This window comes from Muntiacus reevesi, chromosome 6 (genome assembly GCF_963930625.1).
Source record: "Muntiacus reevesi chromosome 6, mMunRee1.1, whole genome shotgun sequence".
NCBI lineage: Eukaryota > Metazoa > Chordata > Mammalia > Artiodactyla > Cervidae > Muntiacus > Muntiacus reevesi.
In genome coordinates, this window is record NC_089254.1 from 59493975 (window position 1) to 59515664 (window position 21690).

A 21690-nucleotide genomic window follows, 5' to 3' on the forward strand; every position below is an offset into this window, starting at 1 on the left:
CGCTCTCCTAATCCATCAAAGTGCAGCAATGAGAACCCTCTCAAAACTCTTTCAGCTTAAGGGCAACATCGGCGTGAATGAAATAGTGTCATCAGCTCACGTGGAAACCAGTCCATTCACTCCTTTCAGGACAAATGGACCCTTTAGAACGGACACAGCCACCTTTCTTATACATAATTGTGAAGCAAATATTCCCTTTGTACATTAAGTTGCCTCATAGGCTGTAAGTCAAAAAGGACTAGCTTCATCCTCACTGAGGAATCCACATAACAAAAACGATTTCATCTTCCACTGGAAAAATAACTTGACTCATGAGTCAAAGATCAAACTGCTCTCATCACTGCTGAATGCAGACATCGCTGATTGGTCCTCTATGGTGAGCTTGGTTTATAAGCATAAATAAGATCCACTCTGACAGTTCCTCAGGTACTTTTAGTTTTCTTCCAATGCCATCTACAGGGAAGAAGAGCAAAACCCAAATTGAACCTGTCTTCTCAGCGCTCTCTTCAGAAAGTCCAGATCAGGAAAAGAAGGCATGCGTTTTTCCAGCGGCACGCTCACCGTCTGTTGCCAGCCTCCACAGATGGATGGGAATGTGTTCAGAATTCACACAACATGATGGCCCTGACGGCACAGTTGTGCACAACAAGCCTCAAACTGTAATTCGTCTGTGAGATGACAGTCACAGAGGACAAGCAGTTAGGAGCCACATGACGCTACCTGATGCACTCAGAGCCAAGAACAGGGGACAAGAAGGCATGCTGCATCACTCTCCTCCCTCCTCTCCTGAGAAGACCATGGCCCTCCCACCCTCGCACCAGGTACACATTCCTAGCCAATCACTTCTAGGTAGGAGGCAACTCCTAATTCAAATAAATCCAGATTGTTAAACAAAAGTAAGTAAATAAAGCTACATGTATCCAGTCAGGGACATCTCTGGGAATGGACAGCCCTGAAAACATGTATTCAATACAAGTCAGCCCTCTCCATTCCCCACTTCTAAGCTGAAACGTGTTTCTGAACACAGCTTACCCGGATTTGCCAGGTGGGAGATCCATGACGGTGATGCGTCATGTCTTGTCTCCCATGCAGGCAATGGGCCAACAGAAGGAAGATGAGTTTGCCGTGGGAGGCAGGGAGACCTTATCCATAAGCAGAGTGTCTGAGCTCATGCTGGCCACCCCAACCACCACTACATGCTCATATTTCAACTCAAGAGGTAGACTGTTGTTTGGAATGAATCACACTTCTCTTTCTCACAGGTGACTCTACAAATTTCTAGAAAAAAAGAGAAAGTGACCCTGAGCTCAAAAAACTGTGATCCAGGTATTCTCAGGAAAAAAAAAAGAGAGAGAGATTATAAAAATACAGCAAAAATGAAAATAAAACAAACAAAACAGCAACAACAACAAAAAAACCCAAAGGAAGCTGCTTGACAAGTCCCAGGATTGAAATGTCCCACAGTCACCATCACTCAGCCAGAGCCAGGATTCGGTTCAGCGCAACACACTGCACATTTCTTGAGCATTTCCTCGGATTCCCTCCGGCATATGTTGGGATGTGGTGGATGTGGGGGAGGGACACACGTGAATGACAAATGGCTTCTTCTCTCAAGAGTGTCTATCTCTTGAGGGGAGCGATCAAGGAGAGGAGCGATAGTAATATATCCAGGGCCAAATGGAATTAGTGCATAAAATGGAACAACCAAAGCAAGAGAGATAGAGAGAGAGATGGGTGGGTGGGTGAAGGAGGAAATGTATTTTTTTCACTGGAGAAAGCCTTTCAAAAAGAAATGGTCCTTAAACTGGGCTGAAACAGGGAGAAACAGGAAGGGGTAGTCCCAGCAAACAACATCACACATAAACAAGGCACATTCACAGGAGTATCAACTACACTCAGGGGCTGCTGAACTGGCTGGAGTGAAATGTAGGTAAAAATGAGCAAATCTCATAAAAACATAATACGCCAATTTTGAGGGCCACAGTCAGGAGTATAAGCTTGACTGTATAAACGACAGAGTCATCTGTCCAGCATCTCTGGGCCCAGCATCTTCGGGCGCCGGACCGATATGCCAGGTGTCACTGTTGGCCCCAGCATGGCAGCGTCAGGCTGAGGTGAGATCTCCTGAACCGGCTTGCCCTCCAGACTCTCTGGCATTCTGCATACATGTACTGCTCGAGTTACCTCATGACTCACTCTCTTGAAGGTCCCGAGAGGCCTCTCTCCCCAGCAGCCCTGCAGACCTGTGAACGTGTTACCCCGCAGTACACCTGTATTTTAATCAGACCTCCTTTTTCATTCTCTTCCTTTTCTTAGAGGAGAAGTTATTTTAAAAATCAGTGTGTTTCCAAAATGCTTTCCCAAGCAAAATTCAATAGCCATCCCTTTTCCCCTCTGCCTCAAGGAGGATTGAGAGAAATACCTGTTTCAAGAGTTTCACGTTTATATGATGCCAGGAGAATCGCTCAGAGTTTAATTTGGAAGAAAACAATCTTACATTAGATTGAACTAGAAAAAAGACTCAGACTGAGGATCAAGAGGCAGAAGGATCAAGAGACAGAGGGATAATGTGGCCTCTCCTCTGTAGAAGACCAAGTTTCAAAACATATGGTTACGGGAATGCCAGGTCCATTTAGAGCCCCATGCTGGCTTTTCACTAGTTGGGACACTAACCGAATTTAGGGGCACAGTTCATCCTCTTACATCCACACTGGTTCCATCACATTTCAAAGCCCCAGGCCCAGATGTGCTACTGAGAGATTTCTCCTCTTCCTTGCAGCAAAACCCAAGGCCCTTCCCTCAGGCTGAAAAGCCCTGTGTTTCTCCACCTCCTCTCCCTCCCTCTTCTGCTTGCTATCTTCTCCCCCAGATACAGTGACCTTTTGATATTTCCCAAGCTGTCCGTGTTCTTTGCACTCTGCCTATAAAGCATTTTTTTTCCTGACTTGGACAGACCTCATGCTCTCTCTTCCTTCAGGTTTTAGCTCAAATCATATCCTATCCAAAGGGTCTTCTTCCCTGACTGTGCTACGTGAACAGACCTCAGACCCCAGCATCGTCTTCTATCTCCTTCCCTGCTCTCTTTCTCTTACGATGATATCTTAAGATGAAATCGCATCTAACATAGTATGTGTATTTACTTATGGTTATGGTCCTCACCATACCTCCAGGTTAGGAGAGTAATGACTTTGTCTTGAGCCCGGCTGCATTCCCTGAGCCTAGCAAAGCACCAGATAGAGAAGTTCCTCCCACATACTAGTGGGCGTGGCCGTTAAATACAATCACAGCAAGTACTCGAGTGCTTAGTCCTTCAGTCGTGTCTGACCCTTTGCAACCCCATGGACCACGGCCTGCCAGGCTCCTCGGTCCATGGGATTCTCCAGGCAAGAATAGTGGAGAGGGTTGCCATTTCCTCCTCTGGGGAATCTTCCCGACCCAGGGATCGAACCCACATCTCCCGTGTCTCTTGAGTTTCCTGCACTGGCAGGTGGATTCTTTACCATTAGCGCCACCTGGGTGCAAGTACCCTACGGAGGGGAGAAATGAAAACATCCACGCTCCCCCCTTTAGGTAAAAGAGCAGCTGTAATTATGTTGGGAGATCATCTCTCTTCCACTCTGTCTCTGTGATGTGGCCTTGACTGGTCTAAACCAGTGATCTTGAAAGCTGGTCCTCAGACCAGCAGCATCAGCCACCACCTGTGAACTTATTAGAAATTCTCATATCCTACCTCAGACCTGCTGAATCAGAAACCCTGGGTGTGGGGTCAATGATCTGTGTTTTGACAGGTTCCTCAGGTGAGCCATGCCTGCAGAAGCTTGAGAACACTCATGGAAAGGAATCAACTCATTCTGTTTTCCCAAACTGCGATGATTGACTTAGAGACAAGATAAGCACATAGGACCCAATCTGAATGGAGAAGGTGCATAAGACTTGCTTGGGTCTTGGAGACAAAATACTCTCCTCTGCCTGCATAATTTGTCTGAAGCCATGACCAAGAAGAATTTGGAGAGAAAGAGTCTGTGTTTCAACAAAGATGAACTGTGTTAGGAGCCGGTGAGAGCACAAATTCTGGGGGCTTCATTTAAGTCTGGGATAGAGTCACTAGTGAAGGAAAACTTTCTCCCAGCTTCTTGTTACATGAGTTGATCAATACTCATTTTTACAAATTAAACATGCTGCTATTTAATAGTTTACTTAGGGTTTTCTTTATTTTTATGCAATGGAAAAAAATCTAGTTAATGCAAGGTGAGCAAAAGTACATGCTACAGCTAAACTTAGAAAATAGAGGATCCATTCAAATGCAGAGAGAAATTATATCACCAGATTAGTACATGGGGCTCCCAGAGCTGGGACTGTCTACACTTTGAGGGGTGCTCTGGGCCTGAGACTCATGTGGGGAGGGCCTCTTACCCAATGGTTTGGGTGATGTTCAAATCAAGGAAAGGAAAGAAGGTGGAACAAAGTGGGTGATTAGACGGCCCAGGAAAGCAGGGCATCAGTCACTATTATCAGTAACCACAGACAGAGTGTGGGAATCAGAGATGCAGAGGAATGAGTCTGGGGTAGTGAAATGTCTCTAAACATGTCAAAAGTCTAAGCAGGGCTGGTGCCCAGGGCTTGCCCTTCAATGGCATCTTGTGGCCCAACATCTGTTAAGACCCCTTAAAGACCAAGAAGGGAGCCAGCATAAACAACCTCACAATTCATAAACATGAGCTATTTCACTGATTAGCTGGACAACTACCTTGCTCTATCTCTGCATCATCAGCCACTTTAAAAATTCTGTTGGGAGACTTTCCATCTGATGTAGATAATAAAGAACAATGCCAGTGACTAACAGGGGACCAGCACATGAACAGGTGAAAATGTCTTTAGCAGAAGTGTGATGGTGTGCCCTTCAGCCCTCTATGAGTACACACATTTATTACATACTGGAGTCAAATTACATTACAGATGTCCCACAGCACAGCTACTTGAACTCCTTTGTTTGAAAAGAAAAAAAAAAAAAAAAAATATATATATATATATATATATATATATATATATATTTGCATAAGTATAGTTTCTTCTCCAATTCATCTGCCTCCCCCTTCCCCTACATGCAAATCTACGGGATCTGACCCACCCATTAAATGATCTGATACACCAAAGTTGTCCTTCAAGTACACACACATTATAGCATGTTTATTTGTAGGGATGCTGGTTTACTATCTTCTTGAAGACAGAAACCATGTCTGTTTCATTCACCACTGTAATCCTAACACACAGAGTTCCTAACATTTAACAAGGTTCAAAAAATATTTATTCAAGACTCGAAAGGAGAGGGAGGGAGGAAGGAGGCAGGATTTCTGAAGTGAGGGTCCACTGATACCTAGGCAGAGAATTTTCTGTTGTATGCACAAGTATGAGTGCATTTTTCAGACAAGAGACCCTTAACTTTCATCAGAACCTCAAAAGGCATGGTAATCCCCTCAAAGTCAAGAAGCACTGAGTTACTAGTATCACATCAATCAAAACATCTCAAGCAAGATGTGAAAGAAAAATCAGTTTCTTTCTTTAGAAACTGTTTCTAAACCATCTTTAAAACTAAAGAGAAGGAAAAGATGAAAAAGAAGGAAATACTTTTTAGGCACACAGCATTAGAATCAAGGATCCCAGTTCCATAATGAACTCAGCCTTTCACAGTAGAATCAGGCATTCTTATCTCTAGAATTAATACTGTGGGTCAACAATTTAAAAAAAAAATTTGAGTAGAAAATGGCCACTATTTTGAAATTCGAACATTTTTCTTTAAAAGACCACGAGGATGAAATTGCTCTATTTAAAATTCAGACAGCATAATACTTATAAAACCTGAACAGACAATTTTGCTCAAAAGAAAGGAAAATTTTTTAAAAGAAAAAAAAATCCTTCAAAAAGAAAAAAATAGCAGAAGATGAAGCTTTTGCAAAAACTGAGTATTAGAAAATGGAGACAATCGGGTCAGCGATGGGCTCGGAGGAGGAGCTATTACCAGATTATGGCGGTAATGATCAGAAATACAATCTCTGGGTTAAACATATTTGTTCTCAAATTCCGGCTCTGCCTCCTTCTTGCCTGGTGACCTTGAGTGATATTCTTACCTCCTTTAAGCTCATGTTGCTCATGCACACAAATGGAACACTAAATGCAGGGAGAGCCGTCAGCTGCCGCCTGGCACACAGCATGCAAACGTAAGCTGTCACTACTCCTCTTCTCATGGCATCGCCCATTATTATTAACACTGTCATATATTATTAGGTGTCCTGGAGTTCTAGGCACATAATGCATGTCAATCAATGCTGTTAACGTGTTGTTACCTCCTATTACCGAAGCCCATGGACTCATTTCCATAGTAGGGCAGGCTTCTGTTTCCAGTCAACCTCGAATCCAAATCTTTTCTTCCCCTCAAGTAAACACCAACCTCGGCTTTCCCGCAATCCTTATTTGCTATTCAGTCAATAAATCCTAACAGTGGCCACAAAACTTCGGGTCAGTATCTGCTTAATATCTTTCCTCCCTGGCTTTGATCACAAAGACAAAATGAAGACTCCAATTTCCTGGTTGCTTATTCGTATGGAAAAGCTTTCAGGCTTTTGAAAGGTCTTCTGGCCCATATTCTTTGAGCAACTCAGATGCATCCTACCTTTGTGCTCACACATGGGCCAGTTGCTTGGGATACAATGAAGAAACCAGCTCACCCTCTTGCTCTGTTTAAACTCCAAACCCTAGGTAAGACAGTAAAGATCACAGAGAAAAGCTCTTTCATGTTAAAAGAATTATTAATTCCAGTGTCGTCACCAGATTTCCCCCTTTCCTTGTAAAGTATTTATTTCTCTACTCTCTGTGCCCACTGACCAGGTTCTTTTCAAGCCTGAAGCCAGCAGAAAGGAAGCAGATTTTTACAGATACATCCTGTCGGCCATCCCTGGGCTCACCAGCCTGGCTCCCAGTCCCAGGCCTGTCTGCGCTTTGTGCCGGAGAAGGGAGGATTTGGGCAGCTCTGCCTCTGCCAGGGAGCACCGGCTCCAATCCGGCAGCAACAGAGCCGCACTGTATCCAGCTTTCTCTCCAGAGAGGGCACTTGCTGGGCACTGGGTCATTCATCTCAAAGTGACCAAGGTGGTCCCCAGGACTGGGTGCTCTGTGAAAAGTTATTTCAGTGGCCAGGAGAATTCTGGATTCTAATTCTGACTCCCAAATGGCCCAACCAAGCAAGTTCAGCACTTCTGCTGGGCTTGGCCTTTCAAATAAGGAAGCAGTAAAACCAGGGCATTTTTATTTATAAAACAAGATATTAAAAGGTTTAGTTTGGTGTCTGTATTTTTTTTCCATTGTTTTTAAATTGAAATATAGTTGATGTACAATGTTATCTAAGTTATAGGTATGCAGCAGAGTAATTCACAATTTTTAAAGGTTATACTCCGTTTATAGTGATTGTAAAATATTGGCTATATTCCCTGTGTTGTATAATATATCCTTGTAATCCATTGTATTTCTAATACCTAGTATCTCTTAACCACCTATATTGCCCCCTCCACCTTCCCTTTCCCCATGGGTAACTACTAGTGTGTTCTCTATATCTATGAGTCTGCTTTTTTTGTTATGCTCACTAGTTTGCTGCATTTTTTAGATTTCATATATAAGTGATATCATACAGCGTTTCTCTTTGCTGGTTTATTTCACTCAGGATAATATCTTCCAAGTCTATCTATGTTGCTGAAAATGGCAAAATTTCATTCTTCCTTATGGCTGAGCAGTATTCCATTTGATGCCTGAACTTTAAACACACCAAAAAAAAAAAAAAAAAAAAATGCCACTGGGCTCCAATGACCACGTTAGCCTAGGCGGCATGTGCTAAGCTCCTAATCCCTTTCCCATGAACCCACTCTGTGTTCTCATCTCTAATGTGTGGAGGCTGACGATATGAGACAGGGAAAGATCAGCCCCATCAACCAAAAAGCTCTTGGAGTAGACCAAGGCTCAAAGAACTGAGTCCCTTGGGGATGCACAAACATCCAGAAGCAGTTCTAATTTCTCCACCTCAAGCTAAGGTTCTCCAGGTGTGATCCCAGAGTCCCAGCATCTCTTGGGAACTTGTTACAAACATACATTCTCAGCCGTTGGCCTAGACCCATCAGATCTAAATGTCTAAATGTCTAACACAGATCTAGCTGTCTAAATGATTATGATGCCTGCCAAAGTTTGAGAACTATAACCTAAGGCATAGACTACACAGTTGGTAAATACAAAATGAGAAGTAAATGAATGATGAAAAAGTGATAAATTTTCAACTTTACTGAACCAACGCCCAATATAAGCTGCTCCTAAGTTAATGGCTGAAAGACAGTACAGTGTTCCCCCTTCATGTCTGATGAATGCTGGGGCATAAAACTGTAATGATCTGGTCGTGGCCTTGCCTCCTGACCCACAGTTCATACCCCTCTCAGTTTACGACACTGCCTCACTGAACACCTGTTGGCTGCCTATGCCAGGGTCTCGCTGGCTTTCATGTTTTTGAAGACACAGTCTTCCATGGCTGGAATCCTTTTCCTTTATGCTCTTCCCCAAACTCCTATTCTTTTTTGTGCAGTTAATTCCTACATATGCTTTTGGTTTCAGCTTAGAAAGTCACCTCCTCCAGGAAGCCATGACCCTGGAAGATATCCATAACATCCTATGAATCCTCTATTAAAGATGTATCCTTTCCTACCTACACTCCTATTTACTCATCTTTCTCACCCGCTAGCCTGCACTGCAAACTCTGTGAGCCAGAGGACTCATTTATCTCAATCACTGCCATACCTCCAGCACCTTGAACAGCGCCTGGTGAATTATTTAATCAATGAATCCTAACAATAAAATAACCTATGTGTGTGTGTGTGTTTACAACAGATAATATATACCTGTTTTAATTTATTATTGATCTCATTGATTCCTAGACATGAATCATTGACTTTTAGTCTAGAAAAGAGATCTGTAGATATAAAAAATAATAATTCAGCATTTTCTTCCTTAACAAAAGAATAATAATTCAACATTTTCTTCCTTAACAAAACTGCCCCCACATCCAGTCTTTTTTTTAAACACATACACACTCCTGAATTATTGGTCCCTGATTGAAACACCAGCTCCTGTGAAAGCCTGTGTATGAAAGCTAACTGCTCCTTTTCTTTGCCAGGTCAGAAGAAAACTGAGACTGACTATAATATTTCCATACAGGACAATGTGTAGGAGGATCCAGGATTGCAAGAGCCTCCCTCCTATTTGATATTTGCACACTGTCCATCGACTGTAATTTCTGCCAGCTTGATTGAGAAATAGTCAAAGAGTCCTGGATGACCATCAAACCCAGGACAGCCCTGAGCTCCCAGAGCATAGGAGCCAGTGAGCCACCTCTGCAAAGCCCAGGACCCTGCCAGGATGCTGGCTGATTTTACATGATCTGATCCTGTCCCTGCGGCTTCACTGAGTCACAGTGCTGGACTCACAAAATATCCAAGATCCAACCCATCTGTCTGGGGTCTGATGGAAGCCAGCCCACACAGGGCCATCTCTGAGGACAACCGTGCCCAGGTTTTCTTGGTTCTGAGGCATTCTGGCATCCAAGCGCATACCTTAACTTTCCATGGAACAACCTGCAACCTCAGAGATCAGGGCAGAATGCCACTAGACTGTGCTATGATACAGTGACACGGCCAAGGAAAGTGGATTCCTCTGTGCTTCCACCTGGGCATTTCAAGGGAAACCTTATCCAGCCTCCTGAGCAATCTGTTGGTGATATTATCTCTATTTCACACAAAAAATAGACATTCAGAGCTGTTAGATCTCTTTCCCCTGGCCACTGTCACTTATTCCTCAACTTGTTCCAGAAAGGATTTACATCAGCTTACAAAACTACATGCAGAATGCAATAAAATGAAAACTTACTGAATGAGGAAAACAAGAAAGGCTCAACAGTAAAGTTCAATAAACACATCTCATCTGAACCTTGACCAGGGGAGGATTTACTTCCAAGCTCATGCAGTTATCAGCAGCATACCCACCACTTTCTAAAGGCACCAGTACTGACAGCCTCCTTTCTGGTCTTCAACAGGCCACACTCTTCCTGCATTGGGGCCTGCCCTTCCCCCACCCAGGACAGGCCCCTCCCCAGTCCTTCCCATGTTCGGTGGGCTCCACGCAAAGGGGCACTCCTCATGAAGACTTTCCTGTCTACCTTATTCCAAGTTGGTGCCCTTGGCTCACCTTATCACATCACGACTAATTCCCCGCTTCGTCTTCTCAAAGTTGACAATGACCTTGCTTCTTATTTATCACTGTCTGTCCACACTAGACTAGGAGTTGTCTCTTGTTCAGTCCTTACAGCAGTCCCTGGCATGCAGCATGAACACACTCAAAAGTTGCAAAAGAAGTGAATTAAATGATTAATGAAATCCTCCTCTATAAGCTCATGGCAGAAGCAGGATATTCAAAAACTTGAATGGACAATGATAGACTCTGAGATCAGCCATACTGGCTCCAGCTAAGTTCTGAGAAAGAAACCCAAGACCAGGTGTCCCATCAGGCTGGCCACTCAGGTTTCATGGGTGGCCCTGAAGTGAATCCCCTCACCACTCAGTGCCCCACTTAGCTCAACAGTAACGTAAAGAAAACATTCCTCATGTCAGTCACCACTCATGTTGCTCTTGTGGCTAGAAAGGGCTTTACACCTGTTGATGATGAAAATATAATAAAGTTACACCACATGCCTTCCTGCTCACTGAGGAGTCATCAAAGTACCCTAAGCAACCAACAGAGATGCTACAAAATAATTAGTGTTTTACCTGCTACAATGACACTCATTCAAATCTGTATTCAAAAGCCCCATCTAATTACAATCCAGAATGCAATTTTCTGAGGAGAAACACTGCAGGATTCCAGGAAGTTTATGCTGAAAATAAGCTCCAAGCTAACATTAAAATCAAATTGAAATTACATTTAACCTTGAGCCAGGCAGGTTGTATAGTGAAGAATTAACTCGGCCCAAAGAGGGTCTGGCTTTGACCTTTAGCTCCTGGAGAGTGATCTCTAGGCCCCTGGAATGCCCTGCCTGACAGAAGAGTCTTTTTTTAGCCTGAACCCTTTGGGACTTCCCTGATGGCTCGGATGGTAAAAAGAATTTGCCTTGCAATGCAGAAGATCCAGGTTTAATCTCTGAGTTGGGAAGATCTCCTGGAGAAGGGCTACCCACTCCAGTATTCTTGCCTGGAGAATTCCATGGAGAAAGGAGCCTGGTGGACTACAGACCAGGGGGTCAGAGAGTTGAACCCAACTGGGGGACTAACAATTTTGGCTATGAGACCCTCTAATAATGTGCTTTATTCTGAGGGCTTTGGGCCACCTGATAACAGTTTCAGCCTCCAGAAGAGCTGGAGACTAAAGGCTTTAGCAGGACCTCTGGAAGGGGCTACAGAAGGTCGGCCACACAGGCAGTAGGTGACTGAGTTCCAATAAAAACTCAGGATTCTAAAAGGCTCAGGAGAACGTCCTTGTGATACTTCCATGAATAGCATCACATACTGTGACCAAGAAGAGTCAATGCCAGTTCATGACTCCACAGAACAAGATGATGGCAGAGGTCAATGCAGAAATATCTATAGGTCAAAATACCACACAAGAAGACGGCAAGGACAAATACGACCCAACTACAGATAGAAAGGACAGACTGAATCAAGAGGTCCAAGTGGCTTACAAGTGAGTAGGCAGAATTAGACTCTGTGACTCAGAGGCATGCTCCTGGCAGTCATGGTAACAGACTCATGCAGTAGGAAGAGCAGATAGTTTCTGCAGCATCAAAGGTGGACCAGAAGCTCTGACTAGTCTATTCCCTGAAACGACAGAACTGTGTGCACATTCTGACTATAAGTGTGTAACAAGTGTGGGGATAAAGACCTAAGACTTCCACTGGGGGTGGAAGTCACAAGGAGATCAGAGAGAATGAAGATGACAGAGAGGCTAGGAAGGGAGCTAAGAAAATTTTCCCCAAAGCAGAACTTCCAGGAGTAATGCTGGATGAAATACAAAAGAGTAGAAAAGACATCCCCCAATACCAAGTGAACCTAAAATCCAATGCTGGCATGAGACAATGGCAACAAATACAACATAGCATATGTGCTAAATAAGGATAAACACAATCAGCATCTCTAAGAAAGCAAAGAAGAACATTTACAGAGGCCTAGGATGAAATTTGAGCTGTGCCTTCAGCTTAAATCAATGTAGAAAATGAAGGCATCTCAGACAAGGGAAAGGCATGGACAGAGAGGAGGGAACGGGCATTAAATGTTTAGATACAGTGAAGGAGCAGCCTATGATTGACTCTAAAACAAAAAACAGAAAGGAGTGAGCTACTGAGGAGGAAAAGCATGTTGAACTTTAAGGGCTGAAGTCTACTGCCACCTGGTGTCACCTTTATTACAGATACAGACTGGCACTCATCCTGAAAAGCTGAGTTTGCCAAAGGAATAATAAAAAGGCACGTTTAGAGCATCACACTTTAAAATGAACATCTCATTTGATTTAGGGCCCTAGTTCTAATGGCAATTTGAGACAACTCATTAAAAGTTATAGACAGAAATGTTCCAAGAACGTCCTTCTTTGAAGCAAGGGAAGATTGGCTTGATTTGAATTATAGAATAGCAGTTAGCTTTATATGATTTTCTCATACAAACAAGACATACACATGTAAAGTCTGTATTCCTTGCCTGGATCCCTCCTCTTGTTTTATAATAAATGATGAGTTTCCTTTATAGGAAAACACAAAGTGGGTCATCCACAAAGGCTGTGATCTTCCCCTGGAAGGAAGCCACCGGCAGTCCCCGGGCGCCATCATCTCCAACACTGTGGGGCAGTCGGGGTTCCAACGTCCTCCTGCACAAACTCCCACCACCTACCTCCCAGGACCTCAGCAGGAAGGACATGTCTGTGAATCCTCTGGCCTTCCTTCAACTCCTGACAGATGTAAAAACCACTGCATGGAAAGAAAAGAACATTTCCTAGACTGGGGATCCCCAGACATTTTCCCAAACCGAACAAGTAGACAGAGCTTTCGCTCCAGTGAATTATACCCCACGAAGGGGAGTGAGGAGAGGAAAATAGTCCTGAGACGACTGTGGTCTGTAAATGCCTGGGCTTCATGACAGTGCACATTCGTTTTCCTGGCTTCTCTGAAATGTGGGCCTGCCCTGACGGGAGAGGCCTGCTTTGCTGACAGGTTAAATACTCACTTGCAACTACTTCATCCAAGATTCAGATCTGAGTTAGGGAAGAAGCCCACTGCTAGTGTTTCCCCAGCCCAAGGTATAGGCGGTCTCTCTCTCTCCGGAGTGGCCCACACAGCCCAGCCCATCTCCTGGCTTCCTTCTCTCCCTGGGGCTGCCAGGGCTGGCCTCGTCAGCATGGGCTATGTCAGGGTGGTCAGTGGACCCCGTACTGGCTGCTGAGGACCTCCAGGGAGGCTCTGGGGTTGGGGGCAGCCTACTTCTCCTGGATTTCTAAGTTATCAGTCAAGACACAGATGGAAAGGGCAACATGAGGCTGGTGGAGGGAAGTGAAAATAAAAGATGAGGGAAGGGACACAAAAACAGCATCTTCTCCTCAGGGGAACCTATGTTTGAATCCAGATATAACTGAAATGATTTCACATTCATGCTTCCACAGGATACTACCTACCTCTCTTGCTACCGGAAATGTCTCGGTAACACACCATCAAAGGCTAATGCAAAACACTTGTAAGGGGGATTAACTAACTGAAGGACAACTCAATTTTTAGGTGATTCATGATTAAGTTATTTTGCATCCAAACATATTCAGTGGGTTAATGAAACCAAATCATGCTGATCACAAAGACTTTGAATATTACATTTTTATACTAAATGAGGCCATGATGGGTGGAAACTAATTGGTGAAGAAAAAATAAGCAAAACTGTAAATGTTTCCCAAAAGAGAAAAAAAAATCATTTGCATAAGTTTTTGAGTTTTTAGACAATAGACAGTTTATTATTAAAATTTTTGAACTGAGTAAGACTAAAATAAAATGAGTTCTAAGTCCTAGATATCTCAAAACTAAACTCTAATTCAGAGAAATCAGAATTATTATTTTGATCTTATAGGAAGAACTATCTCATATTTATAATAGAATTCACCCTGTGGAAATTGCCACATGATTAAGGAAATCCGAAAGTGGTAAAATTTCCTCAGAGAAATACTTCCTGTATCCTCTCCCTCTCTACGTAACAAACACAACGGTACTTGGAAGGTTGCATTTGTATATTATGCAACTTCATTCTTTGTCTTAAAGGAAAATACAGATACTTCTTTGAAGGATAAGGAGAAAATGAAAGGAATCAAATTTATATACAATTTACATATAGGACCTTTCATGATACCAAGGCATATCTCTCTAGTCCTATATTGACTCATAAAAAAGATCACAGCACTTAACACAGAACACTGACAGTGTTTTAAGCTTTGTTTTAGAAATTCCACCAATGACATAAAATATGCAGGAAAACATTCACATGTGTGGAATGTCATGTGATAGCTATTTTCTTCTTTATTCTTTTTAATGTTATTTAAACATTATACAATGAACATGTATTACTCTCTTTTTCTGGAGTATAATTGGTTTACAATGCTGTGCTAGTTTCTTCTGCACGATGAAGTGGATCAGCTATATGTATACATATCCCTCCCTCACGGGCCTTCCTCCCTCCCCCACCTCCAACCCGCCCAACCCAGGTCATCACGGGGCACTGAGGTGAGCATCCTGTGCTTTACAGCAGATTCCTACTAGCTGTCTATTTTATGCACAGGCATGTTGCAGTCCATGGGGTCGCAAAAAGTCAGACACGACTTAGCAACTGAACAATAATTGCGTATATGTCAATCCTAATCTCCCAATTCGTCCCACACTCCCCTTCTCCCACTCACATCCATTCTCTAAGTCTGCATCTATTTCTGCCCTGGAAATAGGTTCATCTGCACCATTTTTCTAGATAAGACAAAAAACAACAATTTTTTAAACATTTACAATGCAATCTTTACTTACCATATTTCATTCAATGTCACAAAAGAGAATTTTTTTTCATTTTTTAATTGCTCTGCAGAGACATCAGTGAGACTCTATCTAATTTGTTCTCCACAATGAGAACAGGAGAAGATACCATGAATCAGAAAACTAAGTGGCTGAGCGGGGAGAAGGGTCTCCATAAAAAGGAAGGTACACAGCATAAAGCATACTGTGCCAAGACCAAGACTGCCTGTCTATCACATGCCAACATGGCACTGCCCATTGACCTCAGGCCTTGGAGGAGCACCACCAGGTAGCTGCTGCCATGTCTAGTCTACAGACAAAGAATCTGAAGCTCAGCAAGCTACCAGGACCACACGGCTAGCAAGTGGCAGAGTTGAGGTTACACCCAGCCTGGAACCACCCAATACCTTCTTAGTCCTTTGCTTCTCAAAGGCTCCCTAAGGCTTGGTCCTTGCTGGAGATTGCCTGAGAACAGAATTCTCTTTCCATGTCGACCCTGTTTCTTTCCTTTCTCCTGCCACATCTGTGCTTGGAAGAAAGAAAGAAATTCAAGATCTACCCAATATTGGCCACTCTCACTTGAAAATTCATGAAGGTGAACCTCTCAGTTGGAGAGTGAGGTCATCAACAAAGTGAGTGACAGGATAGCTCAGCTCTGCCTTCCTGAGCTCCGTTTGCCTCTTCCAGTGAGTGGCTGGCCCGGAAGGGGGTTCTGCCCCTACACCACACATAGCAGAACATAAGCTCACCTCCCACCATACTCTATCCTCCAAACTTCAGTACACAAAGATCCTGAGAGCATTCTCAAAAGCTCTCCAAACTCAGGCACCCAGCCTGTTACACAGTGACTCCCCCATCCTTTACTGTGCCACTGTAGCTATTGTAGCAATTTTCAAGAGCAGAAGGCAAGCATCTGTCTGGCCACCTAACAGTTCCCATTCTCTCTGTTCATGTCAACGTCATTTCTCACGACTTCTGCCAAGATGCTCATCATATTCCTGCTCACAGTCCAGGGATCATAATACAAAATAAATCACCAAAGAGCAAAGAAATAGAAATTTGCAAAAACGGATGAATCTCTACAGGCCTGCTCTCCAGTTTTTGCTTTCAACACATTCCTTTGAAATGGGATGAAGACCAAAGGTGTGGACTGCTAGGGTCCTGGGAGAGGTATAGCCTTTCCATTCTATTTCAGACAGAGAAGGGTCCAATCCAAATCTACGAATGGGCTAGGAAAGCATCCAAAAGAGGCCTTAATGCTTGCTAATCGTTTAATTAATGATAGAAGATATGATAGTAGCCAACAATGACAGAGTACTTAATACTTGGGGGCAGTACTGGGTTAAGCAGATGTATTTATGTTTATCATCTCATGGGATCTGAATGATGGCTCTTCAAGGTAGGTTCTTTTACCATCTGCATTTCCCAGATAAGCAAACCAAGGTTTGAAGAACTTAATAAAATAACTATTCAAGTTTGTATAGCTGGGCTGGATTTTTAGCTCAGAGAGACCACAAAGTTCTTAACTACTGGGCTCTATTGCTTTCTATTCAAGCTGCCCTGGTGGCTCAGCGGTAAAGAATCCACCTGCCTCTTCAGAGACACGGATTCGATCCCTGGGTCCAGAAGATCCCCTGGAGAAGGAAACGGCAACCCACTCTGGTATCTTTGCCTGGAGAATTAAATGGAGAGAGGAGCCTGATAGGCTACAGTCCATGGAGTCACAAAAGAGTCACACATGACTTAGCGACTAAACAACAACTGCTTCCCATCAGACTTTCAAGTGATGGGTATTTAGTTTCAAAGTGAAGCCTGGTTTGTCTATCCAGGTGCTTAACTCACTCCAGAGTACATTAAAGATCTTTCCATTTCAATATACAAGGGTGAGGTCAATCTATTGGGTGGTTTAGGGAGGAGAAAGAAGGGAACCCAGAGAATTCAAATTACAACCAGAAAATGGCTTGAAGAAACTAAACACATGAGTTGGAGCCAAATGGTTTGACAGATGCAGCCATGTTCAGGAATTTGTGATGACAGGGATCGTCCTTTTTCACCACACTTTGAGCCGACTTTATAAAGCTTTATCTTATACATCCAGAGATCAAATAAACTTTTTAAAAAATCACATTTAATGAGAACTAGGGGAAATAAACTGGTGGCAATTAAAGAGTAAAAATAACTTCTCTGTGGCTTCAGACCACAGGAGTTTTCTCATTTTAAGAGGCACAGGCAAATCACTTAAACAAAGCCTTTGGGGGGTGTGTTCATCTCATGTTTCCTCCCACAACCAGTGGTGGTTAAAGTTATAGATAGTCACAGTTCTTGAACCCATGGAATCCTATAGTAAATGGAAGTACAACCAGGCCAAATTCATCCATTCACAAATGCAACCTTGTAGCATGGATGTCAAAGCCAAGTCTCCTTTATAGCCAGTTGCTTTGTATGGAAGGGGGTTAATCAGAATTAGAAAAGGTTATGGAATCCACAGTCTTAATGAGAGACCTCCCTTCCTCCATCTCTTAAGCCCTGTTTCTATACTCCTCTAACTCTGGACACAAAGTCTCATGGTTGGCTAAAATCCAAGGAACTCTCATCTGGCCACCTTGTTTTCTATGTGCAGATTTGTTTGGGGCTAGACCATGGGAAAGACCTGAGGAACCCTTCCTCAAACCTAGAATAACCGAGCTCACTGAAATACCCAAAGGCAGCCAGAGTGATTTGAGATTCCCATTTCTGCCCTAAACCATTGTATTTCAGGCCAGAATTTGGGAAGCACTCCTCAATCTCAGAGTAAAGCTAACACCTGGAAAAACCCTAGGGTGTCCCTAGCTTCCCAATGAACCTGCAGACACAAAAACAATCCAATTTCTTATTTTGAGACATAATGTGGGACTGATTCAAGAGGAGATCAGTCTCAAGACAAGAAAGAAGTAAGGGTGTTTAGACTATGCTTTGGGGGCCCTGGTACACCAAGGAATTTGACAGTTTCTGTTCCAAGGTCAAGTCTATCCCTGGTGTGTAACCCAAGCCCATTCCTGAAAGCACTGTACTTACCGGTAGAAAGTAGTGTAGTCCACAGTTGAGTGGCAGGTTTGAAATTCCCAAGACTTGAGTTTCTGGCATTCTCGATGGGCTCTAAGCTTTACCTTCACTGTCCCTTGACACAGTTCAGGTACTGGTTTTCTCTGGGGTCTGTTGCAGAACTCATTGGACTCCACTCTCCAGGACTCGGCAAAGTCATCCACATCAAACTTGAAGCTTCCGTCTCCACCAATTAAGTCATCACGCTTATGTCCATTGTAGTTGCCACAAAGACCACAGAGTTTGCCCTTGAGATGGGGGGCAGCCATGACTTCTACAAAACTGTCTCCATCCCAGGATATTTCCAAACCTAGAGGAAACAAGCAGCAATCACTCTTGAATCCACCAACAGTTTTCAAGTGTAGATTCTTATACAGTACATATGACTGTCCTCTAACAAGCAACACGAAGGACCTCACTGAAATCTTGATTATCTTTCAATCTCTCCACATCAAAGATTGTGTGATATAACACAAATCACATATTGGGGCTTAGAACTTTTTAAATGTTTGAGGTTTGCCCTTACAATGTTATCTTACGTAGTGTGACTTACAGATGATTCTTCATTGACCATGTTATTCTAGGGTTTATATTTTTGCCCTTTTTCAGAGTAATTGTCTTGGTTCACATCATGTTTTCATTTATCCAACAACTACTACAATGTGGAAATGATAAGATGTGTACAAAGATAAAAAGATGATAATTTGCAATGTAATTTTCTCTTTATCTAATATTCCCCCCATATAATATTCCCCCCATATGATGATATTTAGTGCCAAGTGAAATTTTCCAAATTATTTGCCACAGTGGAAGTATTAAAGTAATAAATATAAAGCTTCTGAACACATCCCCTTCAAAGGATAACACTCATACAAATGAAAACATTTGCCTCCTCATTATTTTACAGTCATCCATGAGATACACACAGCTGTTTAAACCATGCTCCCATGGTTAAGATGTCATGAGATCTAGGTTGGGGCCTCCATGCACACCCGGGCTGATCATAAGCTTCAATGTTGAGCAAGCATGGAGGCTACCAGGCCACAGGTCAAAATTCCTCACGTGCTGGACAGAATCACCTGGACGGCACTGAGGAAAGGATCTTCACTCCACAAGGCTGAGAACATAACCCCCCCTTGGTTTGCTGAACTGACCATTTAAACAGCTGGGGAATTTGTCTGAGAACATTCATTTTCTCCAGACCTGCTAGCCCTGAGTGTCTAGGATTTACCGTAACAAATGACCCCACTGAAGAGTGGAATTTCTGTTATGGGTCAGACAGCCAGGTTCTGCTGTCGCACAGCACAGATCAGTTTGATCAGGATGTCAGGAAGAAATGATGCAGTATGTGAACACATTACCCATAAGACAACGGAGACGGTTTCAAGAAGAGTCTTTTGAGGATCAACCCAGAGCAAATGATGACTCTGGTATTAACATTTTCTTTATGTCTCAAGTGTGTGGTGGAAGCTCTTTTTACTGTTCTCTTGGTAGTATCTTGGCAGTGCCTGAGCCGCCCAGTGAATGGATGAACTAGGTACCAGTGCTGCAGATGAGCACCAAGGGGACATCTACAACAGGTCACAGTGCATTTCTGCCCTGAACTCCTCCTTACTCACTGTCACTGTCTCCTAAGAATGACAGCCCACAAAGAATGCTCCATTTTAACAGAAAAATAGAAAGTATCCCCAGCTATGTGTCTTCAATCTTACGCTCTTGGATTTCTGACAAAACCTAGTCTTTGATTTAGTCCTTTCTGAATATCCAGAAAGAGCTTCTTCTTCTTTTTTTTTTTTTTTAAGAAGACTTTATCTTTGTTCCTGAAAGATCAATATTAGCCTGATGAGTAAATGCTCAGAAGATGGTCAGAAGTTGGGAGATAAGGTGGTGATGAGAAAGAAGAGAGGGGTGGGGAGGGATGGAATAGATCTTGTCTGAATATAAAATTGGCATAAGGCAACATTAGAGTGATGTAAGATCAGCAGGAAACACCCAGAAGTAAGAGGCTACAGATAATATTCTCCAAGCCAATATTATAAAGCCAATATTCCTTTGGTCATGGTCCTAGAGGAGAGAAGCCTGGCCAAATAGCATTCTGTGAGCAGGCCACACAACTGACATAAGAGTTACAGATCTGCTTTAGTGGAAATTATTGGTAGAATAAACCAATGGTCTAAAACTGGATTTCTCAAGAAATAAACCAAAAGACTCACATGGAAATCACGGTATAGTACATGAAAGGAATGGAAGCATTCTCAGCCCAAGGCAAAGGGTAGAGAAGGTTTCTAGGTCAGGAGAAGCAGCTCAGTTCCCAAAATCAATTGAACAGAATTTGGTAAAAAGAAGGAAAGAAGGTCATAAGAAAGTCTCTTTTGGGCTGTGGGAGTAACTGAATGAAGAGAAGACAATGATGGGAAAAGGTGATCAGAGCAAGGACACGCTGCTAGTCTGTCCACACACTGGACTGATCTACTGAGAGCAACTCAAATATCGGGTCAATTCTGACCATCACAACTATTGTATAAAACAATTTCTATTTCTTCATGCCCCATCATCGAACACATTATCTGGTGCATAGTATATTCTCACTAAATGAATGAATTACCCTGTAAACTGATACAATGAGTCGGCAAAGCCAAAGAAATTTGTGAATTTCATGCCAGTTAAGACACTGAAATAACATTTTGCAAAAAGACAAGCAAACTATAATATGATTTGTAACATTCTCTCTAAGGTATAGAAGAAACTTGACCTCATACTCCTGTAACTAGGCAGCTGCCCAGCCAGAGAAATGAAGGGAGAAAATCAATTCCATACAACGCTCTAACTTTTAGAGCATAATTCCAAAGATTTTCCACCTTGCAAAATTTTCCAAACTACAAATCTCTTTCCTAGACAGCAGGCAAACGCTGCTCTTCCAAGTGCCACATTGTTTGAGAATTTACATCCAAAGGAGCTCCAGCAAAATTACTGGCAGTGATACCAATAAATTTGAGATTTTGGGCAACTGAGTTCATGGGAATTCAAATCACAGGGAACAAGTCAGTCATTCGTTCTTTGCAATGGACTGGTGGTTCCTGCACACTTAAGAAGATGCAGGCCCACCTGTGTTTTAAATATACACTTTTCAAGACTCTGGGCTTCTCTGGTTGCTCAGATGATAAAGACTCTGCAATGTAGGAGGCTCAGGTTCGATCCCTGGGTCAGGAAGTTTCCCTGGAAGAGGGAATGGCTACCCAGTCTAGTATTCTTGGAGTTTCCCTGGTGACTCAGATGGTAAAGATTCTGCCTGCAAGGCAGGAGGCTTGGGTTCGATCCCTGCATCAGTAATATTCTCTATCCACTCTAGTATTCTTGCCTGGTGAATTCAATGGACAGAAGAGCCTGGCAAGCTACATAGAGTCCATGGGGTCGCAAAGAGTCAGACACGACTGAGTGACTAACACTTTTGCTTTTTTTCTCAAGATTCTTGACATCTCTTTCATGAAACACAATCCTCAAAGTAAGAGACTATT

General features: G+C 43.0%; 1 protein-coding gene across 1 annotated transcript in view; it reads right to left on the reverse strand.

Annotated features, from left to right (window-relative positions):
- The window catches only part of BMPER (BMP binding endothelial regulator), a 252218-nt gene that overhangs the window by 48219 nt on the left and 182309 nt on the right, over positions 1-21690 (reverse strand). Inside the window, exon 13 of the mRNA XM_065938888.1 lies at positions 18149-18485. Coding sequence (XP_065794960.1) covers positions 18149-18485 — 337 coding nt within the window. The remainder of the gene's footprint in view (positions 1-18148; positions 18486-21690) is intronic.